The following is a 20,511-nucleotide window of genomic DNA, read 5'->3' as shown; positions in this document are numbered from 1 at the left end:
ATGTCACTTTAATCATACATAGTTTGACATTTTTGCATACTGATTTAAGGACCCAGAAATCCTGTAATTAAGATATTTGCTTCACACAAGCAGTTGGAAAATTTGCCTTTCCCTCTTGTACTGGAAGCTGTAGTCAGACGTTTCAGGAAATCCTCCCAGTGATCCCTCAACAAGGTCTGGTCTACTTGGGGCTTCGACTGAAGTCTAAAAATAAGTTTAATACATCACCACTGGAAATGGTTTCTCTTTGCTAAAAGCAATAACTCATAAGTATTAGAATCAAAAGTAACCAAGTCTTCACATCGAAGTGTGGTGTGAATCTGCTCCAAACACGGCATTTCATAGTCATGCATAAAATGTTCATTAGGCCATCCTTAAAAATATTTTGGTTTGCAGTAACAGTAATAAAAAAAAAAAAAATAAAAAAAAAAAAAATAAGGGGTCGGTAGGTCGGTCTCTCTCTCTCTCTCTCTCTCTATATATATATATAAATATTAAAGTTTCAATGTAAAAAAAAAAAAAAAAAAAAGTAAATTTTGGTGATGGTGATGACGTAGGTATGAATTTAAACAAATTAGCATATCGTGACGTCACTGACTGGGTCTTCAACCCGTGCCTTCGGTGCATCATTGCAAGCCTCATTTTGATGCAGGCTATATAGACCACAAACTAATTTAAATATTTGTCAAAAACATGTTTATTGCATGAATTTCAGGTGAGAAGAAAAAAAAATGAGGTACTGTTTTACTTGCATCCACCACTAGGTATCAATGCAACCTACAAATGAGAGACCGTTTACTTCACTTTCTTGGACTGTCACTTGAGTGACAAGTGTTCATTGAATCAATTTTGCGTGTTGTAGGGGGGTTTACAGTTAAAACCCAAGGACCAGATATTTGGCAATGAAGACCAGGAGTCAGAGATGAGTTCAATTAATAATAATAATTTTACTTGAAGAAAATAGTTAGCAATTTCATCAGCAGAAGTCAGCTTCAACACTCTAGAAAGAGTTCGTAGGCCGCCCCCGTACAACTCAAAATCAACCCCAGTTATACCCTGACAGAGGATACTAATTGCATCAATACATAAGTCAACAAAATTCTGATTGGTTCCAAAATGTATTGTTTGTCCTGGGACTGTCTGAGCTTCTCCCTGTACAGACAGGTACTAACACACATACACAGGGAACTTATCTAAAATTCAAGGCTTTCTAGCACTGGCGAGTGTCTTATCATTACGGTTGGAAACACACATATAATATGTGGACATTAATCTTGAGGAAAAGAAATACAGCGCACATAAGGTTACACAATTCACTCTTGCCATAACTTGAGTAATAGTCAAACAAGAAATCATGTAATAATATAATTAATATCAGTATGAAGGATATGGCAACTCGGCATCCACTCCTTCAATGTCTAAATAAGTTTCATATGGCAAATAACACCAAATATAGGTAAATCCACGGACAACAGGTAGGAGGAATGTAAAGATTCAATATATTGGTAAAGACCAATATGATTTATTGGGGTGAAGTTACGTGCACAATGACAAACAGGAGTGCAACATTTTTGAAAAACCATAAGCAGAGTGGACTGCCATAATGCAAAACATTTTCTGCAGGCTTAAACATGCCTATGTTTACTATTAAATTTCAACAACAACAAAAAATCACATAGGCGATTTTCTAGGGCTGTCAAAAAAATATTTTTTCGAATATTCGTCGAATTTAAAATAAAAATCCACATTCAAACAAAAACGTTGCATTCGAATTTTAGGTGTGCATTAAGGAAGCTCCCTTATGAGCCCCGGTACTTCACAGTCCGCGTTCCATTCCATCTCGCCGCGCGCACAGCCGTGTCTACACAACTTTCAAAGACGGACGAGCTCGACACGCAGTATCTGCCGTCTCATCTTTCACCTCGTGAACGCGCACCGTCTGTGGTCACAAAAAATTTCTGCACGCGGATGATGAAAAGGACATAATGCAGACAGTGTGCGGACGGCCGAAGTATACTTGATCTTTATCAGTGGCGCACGAGATGCGATGACGATTTATGTGGCATTACATTATAAGGTTATGTTAGCCTATCCAGTTGAAGCCACTTAATAATAATAAAAAAAAAGAGAGAGAACATGAATTTGGAGAAGATCCTGTTTACATCAAAACTGAAATCAAGCCGTTCACACAGAATGCATATTTTGCTCATTTTCTAGAGGGACACCGTTGGACTCGCGTCTCGCACAAGAGAGCCGCATGTTTAGAAAGACATGTAAAATTAATGTATTTAATTTAATTTTATAAAAATATCTCGAGACTTTATGTTGGGTTTTTGTTCCCCGTCCCACTGCATCTCATGTTTTTAAATGAAAACAATTATTCTGTGTGACTGGTTTTACGGCCTTTTTATTTATTTAACAATGCATGCATACATGATGCTGTTTTGTTTATAGTTCTTTAAGCAACTTAATAATAACTGGTTCATAAACATAACATTTCACAGTCATGTATTCTAATGCTTTGAATAAACATGCAGTAATATTTTGCATGATGCACTATCCTGAGGCCTCAGAAGAGAAGCAAAAAACTTTTCTTCAGGCGATTCAAGCCCGAAACTGTAAAAACTGTGAAAAGAGAAACATTGTGCAGAAGGATTATTTGCTGTTATGCGTGTGTGTCCTGGCTCAATAGAATTTTTCTTTTTTTTTCTTTTTCGAAACTTGTGTTGGTTGATTCGTGCAATAGATTTTCGAACATAAAGTGACAGTCGGTCACGGTTTTAGACTAGAGAGGAGAAGAGATGGGAAAAGATCTGGGCACAGTTTTTCCAGAACTTCGTGCCAAGTTAAAGCGGTATCGATCTGTTTTAATGCATTTTTTAGATGTATTATGGTGCCCGAACCCGTATGACTTTGAACAGAGACCGGGAACATTTAGTTTACTGCAGCCACTGCCATCATTACCAAGCGCAAACCGTTGACCCTGATGGTGAATGAGACGAAGCGAAGGCACAGGCCACAGTGGGACATCCGTTTAAACACAGATGACGTCAAGGGTTTTTTTAATTAAAGAAGATAGCCTTCATTTGTATGTAGGCCTAGGTAATTAAATATAATAAAATAGTATTTTTATTGCTTTTGTATTAGTTGTTTGAAGACAAAAAAAAATTGGTCGGTCTTAATGCAAATATCCAATCGGCAAGTCGATCTGACTAAAAGCAAAAGAATAATAATAATTGAGTCGGTCATAAATTGACAGAGTCGGTCGGGTTACGGCAAACAAGAATATTTTTAAGGATGGTCTTAATACGGTAAGGCTCCTTCTTTCTAACTTCCATATCTGTCAAACATAGTGAACACAAACACCCACACACTTAACTCTCTTTGCAAGCACAAACCTAGGCTGCTCTAGTTACCCAAGCCAGGATGTGTGACATTTGTCACAGTTAACAAGTTCATAGTAACAGAAGTTAAAATGAATAATTGCAGCATCTCTCAAAGCAGCAAGCGAGTCTATCTCTACTTCAATTTAAACAGTTGTGCCGCCTTAAATGTGACACCTTAAAGGCAGAACGCAGTTTCTAAACTACATATCAACACTTCTTGAGATAAGATAAAAAGATAGCATAACAGTTAGCAAGAAGTTCCATCTCGAAACAGTGTATGCTGCAAAATGCATCGCCGTGCAAAACCGTTGTACAACTTAAACAAGATGTGTATATATATACACACGTGGCACTTTTAACTGTTGCTAACCACAAGTTGAACAACACCAGATGGGGACATGTTCAAAATGCATCGAAAATATCTCTAGAACATTTGCTAAAGATTGCAACTCCAAATGATTTCCCAAGTAACTGGATCATTGTCCTTGTTTTTAAAGATGATTTTCTGATGTTCCAGCTCCTTGTTGTTTCCCTCCTCTCTTGCTTTTTTGTTTGTTTTTTACTTTGCAGCACCAGAACTTTTGAATCCCTTGGACAAGGAGATCATCAAAATTAATTTCTAGTTTACTTTGTTCATTGTTGCAGTTTCCAATTGAGAAATCGGGAAATAGCATATTTACTGGGTCACTGTACACCTTACAGTTGATAGAAGTTATTTACATACGATTTTCAGGTTTTGTCAAAACTATTGCAGATATTAGTGCCTTTATGTCTGAGGAGAGACGCGAACTGACTGAAGCTCTTCCCGCATGCAGTGCAGGGATACGGTTTCTCTCCGGTGTGGATCCTCTCGTGTGTCTTCAGATGTCCGGATTGATTAAATCTCTTGTCGCAGTACGAACACTGGAAAGGTTTTTCTCCAGAGTGAACTTTCTGGTGCACTTTCAGTTCGCTATTTGTAATAAACGACTTCCCACACTCGCCACATATGTGATTCTTCAGACCCTCGTGTCTTTTCTGGTGCACGATTAGAGATCCAAGCTCTGTGAAAGCTTTTCCACACAGCAAACACACATGAGGTTTCTCGCGCGTGTGGACTTTCGCGTGCTTTCTCAGGGATAGCGCTGTAAGAAAGGTTTTGTCGCACTGATCGCAGTGAAACGGTCTTTCTCCGGAGTGAGAATGCAGATGTGATTTGAGAGCTCTTGCTTGCGTGAATCTCTTTTCACACAGACAGCATGCGAAAGGCTTCTCTCCAGTGTGGATGCGGGTGTGGATCTTAAAGGTGTTTCTATTAGCAAAACTCTTTCCGCAGTGAACACACGAATAGGGTCTCTCTCCGGTATGAGTTCGCCGGTGCTCTTGAAAGTTTCTCTCGTATTTGAAACGCTTTCCACAATAATCGCACACGAATGGCTTCTCTCCAGTGTGAACTCGCATGTGAACCTGAAGGTTGTGTTTGAAGTTGAAAGCCTTTCCACACTGAGGGCAGGCGAAAGATTTTTTAGGCCTTGGCTCCGGTTGTTCTCCAGTTTCGACCGGATGGTGTTTCTCCTTCGCTTCATTCAGTTCTTCGTCCTCATTGTTTTCATCCATCACGGCTGAAATTTAAGAACAATTTATCTCAGTAGAAAATAAAGTTGTCACAATGGTTGTTGACGTTTAAACATGGTAACCATGGTTTTGCAACACTAAATAGTATAAACATGCTTTTGTAGTAGAAGAAAACAAATAGTAATCAATAGGGCTAGGTTTTGACAAATTTCACAATTCGATTGCAATATCAATTATTTTGGATATCAGGTAGAGTGCATGCCAAATTTTACTCATGGAAAAAGAAAATAAACTAATTCTTTAAAATATACCTGAGAGTCAGGAGTTACACTACTATAAAATAGAAAATTAAAATTAACTGATTTGTGGATAATCGCTTAAACTACACTCAATTAAGTCAAAATTGCATAATTAAATTTCTACTCCAATTCGTTTTTTATATAAACATTTAAATGACCACTGTTTATTTGAACAGACAATGTTGAAGGACAGTAGAAAATTGTAAGAAAAAATGTATATACTATATACTTAGCGAAATGCTTCTCTCTAAAGTTCATATTTCTAATTGATTAACAAGGTTTTATTTTGAGGTAAATGTGACATGACACGTTTACAATACGTTACGTCTACATCTTTGTGCGGTTGATTACATGAGACAGGAATCAGATTTCGGCAAGCTGTAGCATACTCCAGCTTTTAACATGCCTTCAGATGATTATTCATGTTTATTTCATGCTGAAAATGTCGTTAAAGCGGCAGAGATTATCAATTTGTGCATCCTCTTGAACTGAGGCGATTTATCACTCCACATTTAACAAATACCAAAATGGTATTTATTGTTTTAAATACTACAATAAAATAGACATCATTTGAAATCTGAGACTGTGAGTGTCATATGAAAAGTCCCAAAGCACATGGCTTATTGCGATTTATTGGTAGGTGCGCTGGAACGATCCATTTATTACCTGAAAACAGGCTAAACGATTCTTGGGACTTACAAATCAATATTTACCAACCTATAGCCTCGGCCAGTAGTTTATCCAAAGTTATTGAAAGGATTTTATTGAACAAGATGGAACATTTTGTCCTGACTTCTGATAACCAGTTTGGTTTTACACCGAAACATGGCACTGTTATGTGTATTTTGGCTCTAAAGGATAATTTAGGTTTTTATAACAGGCATAATTCCACAATTTTATGAGCTTTATTGATGCCTCTAAAGCCTTTGATCGTGTAAAACATGATTTTTTTTTTTTAAGTTATAGAGTTCCCAAATATTTAGTGATATATTCTATGTATTTTTGTTGGTATGCTCATCAATTAATGTATGTAAGATGGGGTAATTGTGTGTCTGCTCAATTCAGTGTATGTAATGGAGTTAGAAAGGGAAGAATTTGGTCTCTCTTTTTTTTATTTAATATTTAGATGGATGATTTATCAAAGCTGGTAAATGGTTGTATGGTTGGTCATACTATTATTAACCATTTGATGTATGCAGATTATTATATTTTTTTTTTGTCCATATAGTAGTGCTGGTCTTCAGCAGTTACTGAGGATTTGTTCTCGATATGGTTCATATTTTAATAATAAATATAATGCCAAAATAATATCAGTAGGAAAGGATGTAGCAGACTGAAAGTAGAATCTTGTTATATCATGTCACATTTTAATACCACCCTTTACATTTATTCCCCTAACGTGTTAAAATACATGGCGGATAATTTACATCTCATTAACTCAAACCTGACGAGTGTGGTGACCTCAGAGGATTATTTGTAGCGCAAAATTACGATCTGAAATGTATTTTTGTGTTGAACGTCCACAAACCGGAAGTGCAATAAACTAGTTAGAAAAAAAAGGCGTATAGAATAAAACTAAAGAAATGACACTTGAACCAAGAGAAAATATGTAATCTGCCACGCCACATTTTAAAAAATAAGTATTAATATTCTTAAAATAACACATAAATTCATGCAAGTGTTAGAAAGCAGGAGCTCCACTGATGCTGGGCAGTCGCTTTATTCACACACTAACGAAAAACGCACAGATCGGTCTTGGGATTTAAGAAGAGAGGTCGTTCAAACTGAGATCGCTATGCATCAGAAAATACTTTTCTCTCACCCTAGATGATGCACCAATCCAGTCAATCACAGCCTAGAAACGAGTTGCGTTCATCGCATCCTTCTTCTTGCACTTTTGCGGTGGATGACAAACAGATTCGTGGCTCGTTTGCGCCTCCTGCTGGACTGGAGCGTGGGGAACATGGGTTTAATAGACAAGCTCAAGCACCATAAAGTGAGACTACGAAAATTAAATGAAATATTTTAAAAGTAATTAAAATGCAGGTAAACGTTTAAGGTACCATATTAAATAATAATAAAAAGACTTTTGAAATATGCAAGCAAGTCATTATTTTCAACGTCTTTTACTGAAATAATTAGTTCCTTGAAAATCAAAAGAAAAATATGTGGTTGTTGTATAGGAATAAAACATGCAAAACCTTTGTGTGATCTCTGTTACATAGCTTGTTTCAATACTGGATAACTTACTAACATTACTTGTCTCCATTTCTGTATGATTATCTTGAACTGCTTTTATGCTTTATTGACAAATACATGTTAAGTCACTTGTTGGAGTTACTTTCAAAAAGTTTTGATCACTACCATAGACTATGGTAAACAAACTCTAAAAAGCTCTCTTTAACATGTATATTAATATATAGTAAAGCTATATATGTATCTATTTAGCATAGTAAATTAAAATATGAATACATTTACTTTTTGTTAAAAATTATACAGAACATTTACTTTTATTAGATATTGAAAAATACATACTTAAATATTTGCCAGATAGCAAAACTTACCGAAAGAGCCATTGAGCATATATTAATAACCCATAATTAATTCTGTAAAGTGAAGAGTATTGAGCTGTTTGTATGGTCTTATCATTTCTGTTTCATGTAGAATAAAACCACAGATTAATATACATACATATATATATATATATATACACACGCACACATACATACATACGTACAAGTAGTTACTTTTTATTTGTTCATGTTCAAAACATTTTTAATGAGGCATGTAAATACCAGTTTTGAAGGCATTTAAAATACTAATACAATCATTTAAATGTTTGGAATAATTAAGATTGTTAATTGGTTTTAAAGGAAGTTTCTTCTGCTTACCAAAGCAGCATTTATTTGAGAAAATTACAGTAAAAAAACTGTAATATATTGTGAAATATTATTACAAATTAAAATAGCTGTTGAATATATTATAAAATGTGATTTATTACTGATCAAAGCTGAATTTTCAGCATCTTTCCTCCAGTCTTAAGTGTCACATGATCCTTCAGAAATCATTCTGTTTTGCTGCTCAAGATCACTTTCTTACAAGAAAGAAAATACTGACCCCAAACTTTTGTGTCCTACACACACACACACACCTCTTAGAAAGCCCTGGTTTCTGAAGATTAAAAGCGTATTGTGGCAACACAGAGTGATGTTTCTTCTTATGACTCAGCAGCTGGTTTGATTGGTTGAAACTCTTCCCACAGAGTGCAATGATATGGTTTCTCTCCGGTGTGAATCCTCTCATGTGCTTTTAGGGTTCCTGAGTGAGAGAACCTCTTATCGCAGTGTGATCACTTGTACAGTTTTTGTACGGTGAATCCTCTGGTGCACGTTCAAGTGTGTGGCTGATATAAACCCATTCCCGCACTCGAAACACACATGAGTTCTCACACCGGTGTGCATCTTCTGATGCTCTTTAAAACCATCCAGTCGTGTGAAACTCTTTCCACACAGAGTACAGCAGTTTGGCTTCCCCTGCCTGTGAACTTGCAAGTGTCTCTTCAGTATGGATGATAAAAGAAAAGTTTTACCGCATTGATCGCAGTTAAATGGCCTGACAGCAGAGTGAGTGTGAAGATGTTCTTTAAGACTGCTGACTTGTGTGAAGCTCTTTCCACACTCGACACAAGTGTATAGTCTCTCTCCTGTGTGGATCCTCATGTGCTCCTTAAGGTTTTCTTTATAGGTGAAACTCTTTCCACAGTGATTGCATGTGTGCGGCTTTTCTCCACTGTGAATTTTAATGTGCCTCCTAATGGCTCCTGAGTGCGCAAAACCTTTTCCGCATTGAGGACACAAGAAAGGTTTCTCTCCTGTATGAATCCTTATGTGATCCACGTGGTTCCTTTTACACCTAAAACCCTTCCCACATTGAGAGCAAGTGAAGGGTTTCTCGCCGGTGTGAATGAGCATGTGGCGCTCAAGGCCGATTTTTTGCGTAAAACTCTTCGCACATTGAGGGCAGATGAAATTTTTTTCGACTCTTCCTAGTTTTTGGGATTTATTGTTATTATCAATCAGTGAACAACTGAAAGATTTTTCTCCAGGTATGAAATTATGTTTCTCCTCGAGCAGCTCTTGACTTTCCTCTTTCACTACCATCAGGTCTAGATGAACATTGGAAATGAAATGATTAAAAAAGTCGCAAAACAAAAGCTTTGCTCTAGATTTAGGAAATCCTCACAGCCACTATGGTTTTCTAACTTCTAAATGTGGTATTATTTGCTGGTTTTATTATGTTATTTCAAAGCTCTTTTGATTTTAACTACGCCAACTAAATCCAATGAACTGCATGCAGCTTTTGTGACCTGAATGTTTTTCAGTCTCATCACTGAAGGTTCAAGAATAAACACCAACCTGTTTGTTCTTCAGTGTGTTTGATTCTGCAGGGTTCTAGATGACTCATGTTCTCTCTGTCCTTCAATAAACTCTGGCTTTACAGATTTCACTTCTTCCTGGTGGACTGGATGCTCATCTTCAATGTTCCAGCATTAATTGTTGAATTGTTTTTAGTGGAACGTCACTGAAAATGTGATTGTTATCACTGTGCAGAGCAAAAAAATAAAAAATACATTGGTTTTTTTTTTTTAACTCACATTATGTATAATACATTCTTAATCTTACATTTATCTGCACCCTGATTAACATATAGATTAGGAAATTTATGTAAACAACATTACAACTCATTGTTGTTGTTTGGAATCAGTCTGACTTTTACTGAATGAACTCGTGGAATCTATCAAAATTATGTTATTTTTACTTTAATTTATGTCATTCTCAAAACAAAAGCTTCATCTGTACTTTGATTAGGAAATTGATTAGGTTAATACTGACCTCGTTACGTTCAACTGATCGACCGTTACTGCCGTTTTCAAATAAAGAGCGCGCGAAACACTGGAAACTACCTCAACTAAACCACCCTTGATAATTATTTGAAAATCATCCATATTTGTGCTATCTCTCACTATAAGACGTCTGTAATCATTATAAATATAATTTACTTCCATTAGTCATCAATTTTTAACTTAAATATATACGGTTTTATTAATTTACTATATACATTTAACTAAGAAATAACCGTTTGTTAGTACGAAACTTTAAAATAAATGTTACACGATTTCCACATATAGAAAAATAAAATACGACTTTTTATAATTATATATATAATAAACATTTCGCGCATCTTTGTTTACACTGGAATCTGACGCCACAAAAAAAAAACCTACATCATCCTCGCAGCTCCTCTAGCATCATCTTCTTCTACGCTTCATGGCGGGACACAAAACAGACCAAAAGTCGTTTCCGCCACCTACTGGAGTAGAAAATAAAACTCAATGCAGAAAACTTGATAAAATGCATTCTGGAGGGTCAGAAAAGTGTACCTGAAATGTATTGTGTATTGATTTGAAATAATAATAAAAAATAAATAAATAAATAAATAACAACAACAACAACAACAACAAAAAAAAAAAACACGTGGAGCTTGTTTAAAGTTTTGAAGTTTCTCCCCCTCTCACCAACTTTCTTTCTTCAAGTTCGCTCCCATGTGTCAGCACGACATAAAACAAATACTGCATGACTTTTTTATGTATTTATTTTTGTCAGAAAATGTAATAAATAATATTAAAAAAACAGTGGCAAGATTATAAGAGATTACCATTTGTTTCCATAATTCAGTAGTAATTATCAAAACATTCATAATTCATCAAATTTTCACAACCCTTATGAAAAAATAACCTTGGTTTCATTGTAGTAAAATTGTGGTAACCATGTATTTTTTTTTTTTTTTTTTTTTTACATTGATTACCATTTGTATAACCACAGTTTTACTACAAATACAATGGTTAAATATTTTGACATCTGTCCATGTGTTTTTAATGAAGACAAACACATAGTATAGACCTAGTGATAGAATGGTTTATTTACAGTATTCAGATGCAATGTTGAAACAAAAGGTTCAGTTCAAACAACAAAAAAAAGTCACTCTTTCTCCTTTTGGGATTCAGATTCTCAAGATACCTTTGGATCATGCATTGTCCACTTGAATCAGTAGATGATTTGATCGCTTATTACCAGATGGCCGTCAGTGCTGTGGCTCCTCTCGTGTGCTTTTAGGTGCGGCGACTGAGCGAAACTCTTCCCACAAAGTGAGCACTTGTAGGGTTTCTCTCCAGTGTGAATCCTCTGGTGCTGCTTGAGCTGGTCGGACGTGATAAAAGCCTTCCCGCACTCAGAGCACACGTGATCCTTCACACCACTATGGACCTCCTGATGCCTTTTAAAGCAGTCCACACGTGCAAAACTCTTCCCACACAGAGAACACAGGAAAGGCTTCTCACCTGAATGAACTCTCAGGTGTCTCTTCAGCGCAGACGCGGTAATAAAATCCTTACCGCATTGATCACAGTTAAAAGACCTCTCGGCGGCATGAGAGAGCTGGTGATCTTTGAGACCGTTGATGTGTCGGAAACTCTTCCCGCATTGTTTGCAACTGTAAGGCCGCTCTCCAGTGTGGATGGTCATGTGAAACCTGAGCTTTTCCTTGCGTATGAAGCTCTTTCCACACTCTTGGCAAGTGTGTGGTCTTTCTCCAGTGTGGAGCTTGACATGGCGCTGCAGGTTTGTGTTCGTCGTGAAGCTCCTTTCGCAATGCAAGCACGTGAAAGGCTTTTTTCCAGTGTGGGTAATCACGTGCCTCTTGAGTCTCGTTTTACACGCCAAAAGCTTTCCGCACCATTCACAAGTGAAAGGCTTCTCTCCGGAGTGGATTTTTACATGCCTGTCGAGTCTTTCTTTGCACGCGAAACTCTTCGCGCACACAAAACACGCGAACGGTTTTTCTCCGGTGTGAATTCTTATGTGGCGCTCGAGGCGTGATTTACCTGCAAAACTTTTTCCGCACTGAGGGCAGATGTAAGACTTCTTGATTTTGATCGTTTTCTGTGCGAGAATCAGAGATGTTTCGTCAGTGACGGAGTGAGGATGTCGCTCCTCCACCTCATTTAGGTTTTTACTTTCCTCCTTCACCTCCATCACACCTGGATGAACATAATAAAAAGTTGGTAAATCTGGGAGGGGAAAATAAAATACGTGAAACCCAAAAAACCCCAGACCACAAAACCAGCAGTGAGGGATTTATAGATAATCCGAAAACTGAATTAATGAGCCTTCCACTGATGTATGATTTGTTAGGATATACAACTATTTGAAAATCTGGAATCTGAGGGTGCAAAGAAATCTAAATATTGAGAAAATCACCTTTAAAGTTGTCCAAATTAAGTTCTTAGCAATGCATATTACTAATCAAAAATTAAGTTTTGGTATATTTACAGTAGGAAATTAACAAAATATCTGCATGGAACATGATCTTTACTCAATATGGGCATGATTTTTGACATAAAAGAAAAATGTATAATGTTTGCGTTTCCTACAAATACACCCGTGCTGCTTATGACTGGTTTTGTGGTCCAGTGTCACAAATATCCAACTTTACATCACCTCTACTCTTCCAAACATTGATTCATGTAGCATAACTGCTGTACAAGGTCACTTTGTTATGTATTACTTGATAATGTATGCTGTAACCTAAGTTTCTTTTCAATGAAGAATCAAGAATAAACACCAACCTCTTTGTCTTTCAGTATCTTAGGTTTCATACGGCAGGATTCTGGATCATGTTCTCTCTGTTCTCTTCAATAAACTCTTACTTTAGCATATTTCAGTCCCAAGCACATGGATATCTATGACAGGCCATAGACATCGCTGCTGCTTGTTGTTCTCAAAACACTGTTAACATGGCTTGTCGCAGGCAATATTCATGTTAAGTATCAAATGAATGCCTGTTAATGTAGTTAAACATATTTATATTGTTTACGCTTATGCTAATTGCCAAATGTATGCCAAACATAACAATTTAGTCTCATAAACGTATATTTGACATCTGATAGGAAACGGGCTATATATGTATTGCAAATGAGCAAAAGATCCAAAAAAAATAATGTTTAGCCATCAAATAGACGAGTTAAGTCATGCATCATGACAGTATATGTTCAAATCTTCTAAATAACTGCTCTACATGTCATTTATCTGTAATAATGTCATTTGACGGAGTGTCTATTTTGTGAGCTTAGTTTCTTTATTGATAAAGAATCAAGAAGAAACAACTTCTTTGTCTTTCAGTATCTTAGGTGTCATGCAGCAGGATTCTGGATCACTGTTTTTTTCAATAAACTCTTTATTTTTGCATATTTCAGTTCCAAGCCCGTTGATATCTATGACAGGCCATAGACATCGCTGCTGCTTTTGTTCTCAAAACACTGATAACAACATCACTACAAATAGTCGCGGACAATATGTTACTGTCAAGTAGCAGATTAATGACCGGTAACATATGTAACAGTAATGTTCTCACCGTTACTTCTAAACGGTCCCGTGCTGAGTGATTTAACGAACAGCTCGTTTGTGAATATCGAGCTGTTTACGTTTTGCGAACTGTCAGTTTGAGCGATACATCCGTCCCGGTTCTCGCGGCCGAGATATAGCGTCAAATATGATGCGTTCCGAATGCGTATCGTGATTATAACAAATGCTACCATCAAACAAACATAGTTACCTATTTCTGCACGAATAACAGCAGCGGCTGACCGGCCCGGAAGAACAAGCGCTTTATATGGTCACGCCCATTCTGACGTAGAAGCGCTGCGTTCCATTCGCTCTTCTGGTCGCTTCTGGGCAGTCTTCAGCTCGCTTGTTGTTCATTTATCAAGTATCTGAAAGGTTTCTCATCTCCAACTTACTTCAGAGTTTCTCTAAAAGCGTTATGTTTCAGGAACAGTTCTCCTGATATGAGTGTGTGCATTAAAATGTAAAATCTAATGTCTTCAACGTATTAAACATCTGTGCCAGGGATAGCCCACATAGAAAAAACCTATATAAACATATGTTTCAATCTAGGTTTTGATATAGGTTTTTAATATATGTTACATATATAAAATTGATCGTTTTCCTAAATTATATGTACATATATGCACACACACACACACACACACACACACACACACACACACACACACACACACACACACACATATATATATATATATATATATATATATATATACATACATATATATGCACATATATGCACACATATTTACACATATATTTACACATATGTAGATATATGTACACACACATATATACACATAAATGTACACACACACACACATATATATATATATATATATATATATATATATATATATATATGTGCATACATATACCTATATAGGTACATATATGCACGTATATATGTACATATATGTTCACCTATAATAGTAAAATTAAAATCCATAGCTGCTAGGCAACAAAAATAAAAGTCAAAAATATAGAAATGTACATTATGTATTTACAAGAACAATCAAATAGTACAAGAACAAAAATGAGACAAAAAACTAAACAGAAAAAAAATATCTTTATTATTCTTTAAAGGTCTGTCATGATGCGCCTCATCCTCATCCTCCTCTTCCTCTTCCTTCCTGCACTATCCAATGACGTTTGATAGGGTGTCCGAGATTTTTTTTTTTTTCGGTGCACAAATTTTTTAGCTGATTTTTAGCATTTTCGTTCGCACGGATCTGGCGTTTTGGAAGAGTGAAACCAATGTTTTGAAACCGGGTCCCAGTGTGGATATATTTGAAAACGCCGCTTTTGCATTTAGTCTTTACGGCGAATCCGTGAAAATATTACATCATCAGCCCTATGGCGTTATTTCCCTGTCAAATGTTGAGAGCGCATAATTGTAGCGCGAAAGTACATTAATATGATGCGCGAGCGTGAATCTCTCTGCTCACGCGCGGAATATAATGTGCTGAGCACGAATGTCTCTGCTCGCGCGCTGGAACTCAGCGCAGGCTTTCAGATACATGTTGCTCTTGTAAGAATTTTCTCTGGGCTCGCTCAGGTTTCTCGGTACTCTTCTCTTCAATTTCTTTCTCTTTGCTCTTGACATAAACACTGTCAAAACGGCAACAACCAATCAGAAATAGGCTTCAACGACTGACCAATGAAAACGCGACATAGTACATGGAATCTTATTGGTTGATATTGAACCGCACATGAAACATTACACTTATCAGTGAAAGATAAGTGCTATAACAAGTCTCAGTTAGGTTAACACAGTACACGAAGCATGGGCTTTTAAATAATATAATAAATAAAAAGAAAACAGACAGAGTAAAAAAAAAAAGAATAGAGCAAGCTGTGTTTGAGGTCTTTATACACCACACACACACACACACACACACACACACACACACACACACACACATATATATATATATATATATATACATATACACATGTATATGTACATACATATATACATACACATACATGCATGCATACACACACAATTGCATAATAAATTAAAATAAAATATAATACAAAAATAGAAGAATAAGAATAGAATTAGAATAGAGAGTGTTCACTTGCAGAACGTAAGCTTGTAGAGGGAACATAAGTTTGAAGTAAGAAATTTTGGTAAATGGGTGCAGAGCCAGTGGTAGTTTTGTAGGCAAACATCAATGCCTTAAATTTTATGCGAGCAGCTATTGGAAGCCAGTGCAAATTGATAAACAGAGGTGTTATGTGTATTCTTTTTGGCTCATTAAAAATTAATCTTGCTGCCACGTTCTGGATTAATTGTAAAGGTTTGATAGAACTGGCTGGAAGACCTGCCAAGAGGGCATTGCAATAGTCCAGCCTGGACAGAACAAGAGCTTGAACAAGGAGTTGTGCAGCATGTTCTGAAAGAAAGGGCTTGATCTTCTTGATGTTGAATAAAGCAAATTTGCAGGATCAGACAGTTTTATGTGGTCTGAGAAAGTCAGCTGATCATCAATCATAACATGGAATAAATTCACTGACGTTCGATCAAGACAAGCCGAGATGGATCCACCCAATTGACGATCTCAGGTAACCAGGATTATTTGTTTTGATGTTCAATATGTCAAATGTATCGTCTTGATTGAACTTCAGTTCAATTTATTCCATGTGCGGTTCAATATCAACCAATAATATTCCATGTACGATGTTGCGTTTTCATTGGTCAGTCGCTGAAGCCTGTTTCTGATTGGTTGTTGCCGTTTTGACAGCATTTATGCCAAGAGCAAAGAGAAAGAAATTGAAGAAAAGAGTACTTGGCCATGCGCGAACCCATGGGATGCAGTCTAAGCACATACACGCTTACTTTAAGCGAAGAGAAGAGATTTGCAAATGCACTGAACACGTTTTAAGTGCAGGCATACTCTCTGAGCGAGCCCAGAGAAAATTCTTACAAGAGCAGCGTGTATCTGAGAGCGTGCGCCGAGTTCCAGCACATGAGCAGAGAGATTCGCGCTCTGCGCATTATATTCCGCACGCGAGTAGAAAGATTCACGTTCGCGCACATTATATTCCGCGCCCGAGCAGAGAGATTGACGCTCGTGCATTATATAAATGTACTTTAAATAACGCCATACAGCCCACGTCTCGCCCCTAGTCAAACACCACTACATCACGTAACAGCAACAAAAACGAACAAACACTGAACGCTAACATTAACACGGATTAATAAATGTATTGTTCCATGTTCGTTTGTGTACTACGCGCAGCAAATCCATGTCTTCTTCTCCGTTTTAAGTGTGTCTCTGTGGCAGAATTACAGCGCCACATGCTGGATTGGCATGTATACTACATCGGTTTTGTGTGGACGCGGATATTTCTTGAGACGAGGGAAAAAAAGATCGGGGGTCTGTCTCCATGTGGACGGGGCCGAAGAAGTAACGGGTACTGACGGTTATGGATAGAAATGTAGCGGAGTAAAGAGTACAATATTTGCCTCTCAAATGTACTTGAGTAAAGTCATGAGTACTCCCCAAAAATGATACTCGAGTAAAGTACAGATTCCTCAAAATTGTACTTAAGTACTGTACTTAAGTAAATGTACTCCGTTACTGTCTGGCTCTATATCATGTTAATATATTGCCATAGTTAAATTCCATAACATGCCAATTACATGTGATACCAATTTCACGTGTTCACACATACATAAGTTCTTGCACATTTTTTTCATTAATTCTTAGTTTTTGCCTTGATAATAGAATATATGAGCTAGGCATCATGTATGACAGTCAAAAATGAGATATGAGCTACAAAATGACCAGATCCGGCCATTAGCTATATAGAAGACATATCTTGTATGTATAGGGCTTATATGTGGACATGAAGAAGCAATACAGGAGACCTATATGTCTCCTGTATATGCACATATATGCATCTCAATTTTGCCTAGATGTGCATATACACTGCATACAGGTTTCTTATATGCGCATATATCCACATATAGGTTCTTTCCATGTGGGAGGAAACGCTGCTATCAGGGGCGGATCTAGAAAATATTGATGGGGTGGCGAGAAGGGGACAGGAATTTTTGAGGGGTGGCAACATATGGCAGACGTATACTGTATATACTGAATTTTGTCACAGTTATCACAGTTTGATGATAAATATATGTGCACACTACAAAAGGACACAGGCTGCCATTTACAAACCTAATCTCATGCAATCAATGTCTTGCACTTGAAACAGTTCATATAAGGAATAAGTGACCATACCCTATAAGCAGCACCACACTCACTAATGCATACGGTGTGCATCGACATGTAATCAAGAGTATTATAAAAGATTCAGTGTTATCAATATGGCAATTTATTATAAGAAACAAAAGACTTTTAAAGCCAATGACATTTACAGATTGGCAGACTGATTAAGTGAATATTTGAATGAAATGTTTGGTCAGGAGCCTAAACAAGGATTTTATCGTCCTGTAAGTGTAACAGCAGCAATCACATGGCATTTATAACATGTACATAAATTCTTCATACATTATGTATTTTAACAGTGTTATTATTAACCAATCATTATTGCCTCATTTTTTATACATATAATGCATTTTAAGCCATGTTAAAGGCTATTGATGGCTTAGGTCTTTTTTAATAGCAACAACAACAACAACAACAACAAAATTACAGTATATTAATACTTAGTAAATTATTAGAGTTTGGGGATCGCAAATCATTTGAATCAGTTCGGGAGTTCAGAGCGGGTTCGCGAATCATTTGAGTCAGTTCGGGAGTTCAAAGCGGAATCGCGAATCATTTGAGTCAGTTTGGGGATCGCAAACCATTTGAATCAGTTCGGGAGTTCGGAGCGGGTTCGCGAATCATTTGAGTCAGTTCGGGAGTTCAAAGCGGGTTCGTGAATCACTTGAGTCAGTTTGGGGATCGCGAATCATTTGAATCAGTTCGGGAGTTCGGAGTGGGTTCGCGAATCATTTGAGTCAGTTAAGGGGATCGCGAATCATTTCAGTAAGTTTGGGAGTTCGGAGAGGGTTCGAGAATCATTTGAATCAGTTCGAGAGTTCGGAGCGGCTTCGCGGATCATTTGAATCAATTCGAGAGTTTGGAGCGGGTTTGCGAATCATTTGAGACAGTTTGGGGATCGCCGATCATTTGAATCAGTTCGGGAGTTCGGAGCGGGATCACGAATCACGAAAGATTCGCGCTCGTAAATTTTCAAATTGGCCATAACCTTTAATTTGTTGCTGCCAACTGGGATGGCAGCGAGGGTCCCAGCCGGCACATGACCGACCTTCAACGTTGAAATATGGTTGAAATAAGGTCAGTTGTGGTTTCAACGTTGAAACAACGTTGATTCAACGTTTAAAGCTGAATGGTTGAAAAACATCCAGCACATGACCAACTTTCAATGTTGAAATATGGTTGAAATAAGGTCAGTTGTGGTTTCAACGTTGAAACAACGTTGATTCAACGTTTAAAGCTGAATGGTTGAAAAACATCCAGCACATGACCAACTTTCAATGTTGAAATATGGTTGAAATAAGGTCAGTTGTTGTTTCAACGTTGAAACAACGTTGATTCAACGTTTAAAGATGAACTGTTGAAAAACTTCCAGCACATGACCAACTTTCAACATTGAAATATGGCTGAAATAAGGTCAGTTGTTTTAATGAAACAACGTTAAAAATGTTTAATGCTAAATGGTAGTTAAAGGTTAACAAGCTTTTAAATTATTTATATTAAATTATTTAAATTAATTATTTTAATAGCATTTTAAAATATTTTAGTCATGATACCTATTCTAAAATCTAAAGGTATATGTTAAATATTATCATCATTAACAACAATAAAACTATATACATTTCGCTGCTTTATCACACTGAAACAACTCCCATTGGTAGTTGTATTTTATTACTTCTATCATGATTGGTTAATCTGGCTGTCATTCAGGAAACTGGACAATGAATCGGTTCGCGCCTTTCTACATTTAAAAATATGACCGTTATTGTCGTCTTTCTGTGAGTGAGGCGGCTAACTGTGAGCTGCTGCTCGTTATAACTGACTGCTCTATCGGTCCCGAATTATTTCATATTTGCCTGTACATTTTTTATTTATTTTGAGCGAATTTGAGTCGTGACATGTCAATGGAGAACAAAAACTGTGAACACAAGAAGGGTCAGGTGTTCTGCGAGGTCCTGAAAACATCCTGGCAAAATGAGGTAAGAAAATCGCTAACGTTATCTTTATTATCTTTTGAAAATAGTAAAGTATTACCAGAGTTTACAAATGGGTAGTTTAAAGGACATGTAATCTGCAGATGAATAAATACCCGTGTGTCTATTTTTGCATTGCTTTATCACAGCTGATCAAGTTAGGTGCTCACCTAATGTGTTGCTGGTAAGAGAGATTTAGAGATGGTTTAGAGATTTTCCCATATTTTCCTGATATGTATCCCATGCATTAGGTGTGTTATATATGTTTGTATTCTTATAATAGTTTCAAAGTGTTTTCTGAAACATATAAGTGCAAATGTCTGTATTTAAATAATATAATTTTAATGAATTAATGAAAATGAATAAATAAATAAAAGGATTGTTTAAAGCCATGGTTCTCAAAGTGTCAGGCCCCCTCTAGTTGTTATGCAGGTGAATAACTAAATCAAACTAATTAATGTTCATATATTTTAACTTAATCTTTGAGTAAGTTTTTTTTTGCACATTTAAGTATGTTAGAGTTAAAGTACAGTACAGTTTTGTAACTTCTGTTACATAATTACATTTAAAATTACATTTTAATTTAAACTTTTTTTTATTTA

At 36.6% G+C, this 20,511-nt stretch overlaps 3 protein-coding genes across 6 annotated transcripts; all 3 read right to left on the bottom strand.

Moving 5' to 3' along the window:
- Positions 1 to 3,171: 3,171 nt before the first annotated feature.
- On the bottom strand, positions 3,172 to 7,282 carry LOC113040330 (gastrula zinc finger protein XlCGF52.1). Its single transcript, XM_026198671.1, has 2 exons — positions 7,062 to 7,282; positions 3,172 to 4,987 (listed from the first exon to the last, which is right to left on the bottom strand). The coding sequence occupies exon 2, from the start codon at positions 4,980 to 4,982 to the stop codon at positions 4,116 to 4,118; it is 867 nt and encodes a 288-aa protein (XP_026054456.1). The 5' UTR covers positions 4,983 to 4,987; positions 7,062 to 7,282; the 3' UTR covers positions 3,172 to 4,115.
- Positions 7,283 to 7,956: 674 nt separating this feature from the next.
- Positions 7,957 to 10,517, bottom strand: LOC113040316 (gastrula zinc finger protein XlCGF8.2DB). Of its 2 annotated transcripts, XM_026198659.1 has the most exons (4): positions 10,132 to 10,517; positions 9,655 to 9,841; positions 9,357 to 9,404; positions 7,957 to 9,197 (listed from the first exon to the last, which is right to left on the bottom strand). In XM_026198659.1, exons 2-4 carry the CDS (start codon positions 9,701 to 9,703, stop codon positions 8,575 to 8,577), a joined length of 720 nt encoding a protein of 239 aa, XP_026054444.1. In that variant the 5' UTR covers positions 9,704 to 9,841; positions 10,132 to 10,517; the 3' UTR covers positions 7,957 to 8,574. The 2 variants fall into 2 exon arrangements, with proteins under 2 accessions (XP_026054444.1, XP_026054443.1); XM_026198658.1 differs by having other exon boundaries at positions 7,958 to 9,404.
- Positions 10,518 to 11,047: 530 nt separating this feature from the next.
- On the bottom strand, positions 11,048 to 14,049 carry LOC113040314 (gastrula zinc finger protein XlCGF8.2DB). Of its 3 annotated transcripts, none has more exons than XM_026198654.1 (2): positions 13,709 to 14,049; positions 11,048 to 12,335 (listed from the first exon to the last, which is right to left on the bottom strand). In XM_026198654.1, the coding sequence occupies exons 1-2, from the start codon at positions 13,890 to 13,892 to the stop codon at positions 11,344 to 11,346; spliced, it is 1,176 nt and encodes a 391-aa protein (XP_026054439.1). In that variant the 5' UTR covers positions 13,893 to 14,049; the 3' UTR covers positions 11,048 to 11,343. The 3 variants fall into 3 exon arrangements, with proteins under 3 accessions (XP_026054439.1, XP_026054441.1, XP_026054440.1); XM_026198656.1 differs by having other exon boundaries at positions 13,910 to 14,048; XM_026198655.1 differs by having other exon boundaries at positions 12,924 to 14,047.
- Between the last annotated feature and the right edge of the window lie 6,462 nt (positions 14,050 to 20,511).

The sequence above is a fragment of the Carassius auratus genome, chromosome 22 (assembly GCF_003368295.1).
Source record: "Carassius auratus strain Wakin chromosome 22, ASM336829v1, whole genome shotgun sequence".
NCBI lineage: Eukaryota > Metazoa > Chordata > Actinopteri > Cypriniformes > Cyprinidae > Carassius > Carassius auratus.
The sequence above is the reverse complement of the archived record's forward strand: the minus strand, read 5'-3'. Positions and strand labels throughout refer to the sequence as shown.

What these genes read in the sequence shown, in the direction of transcription:
- LOC113040316 (XM_026198658.1), bottom strand. Translation starts at nt 9,703, where the DNA reads ATGAGTCATCTAGAACCCTGCAGAATCAAACACACTGAAGAACAAACA. An exon ending in ACACACTGAAGAACAAACAG is followed by an intron (nt 9,405 to 9,654) that starts GTTGGTGTTTAT and finishes ATGTTCATCTAG; the next exon opens with ACCTGATGGTAGTGAAAGAG.
- LOC113040330 (XM_026198671.1), bottom strand. Translation starts at nt 4,982, where the DNA reads ATGGATGAAAACAATGAGGACGAAGAACTGAATGAAGCGAAGGAGAAA.
- LOC113040314 (XM_026198654.1), bottom strand. Translation starts at nt 13,892, where the DNA reads ATGGTAGCATTTGTTATAATCACGATACGCATTCGGAACGCATCATAT. An exon ending in GGGACCGTTTAGAAGTAACG is followed by an intron (nt 12,336 to 13,708) that starts GTGAGAACATTA and finishes ATGTTCATCCAG; the next exon opens with GTGTGATGGAGGTGAAGGAG.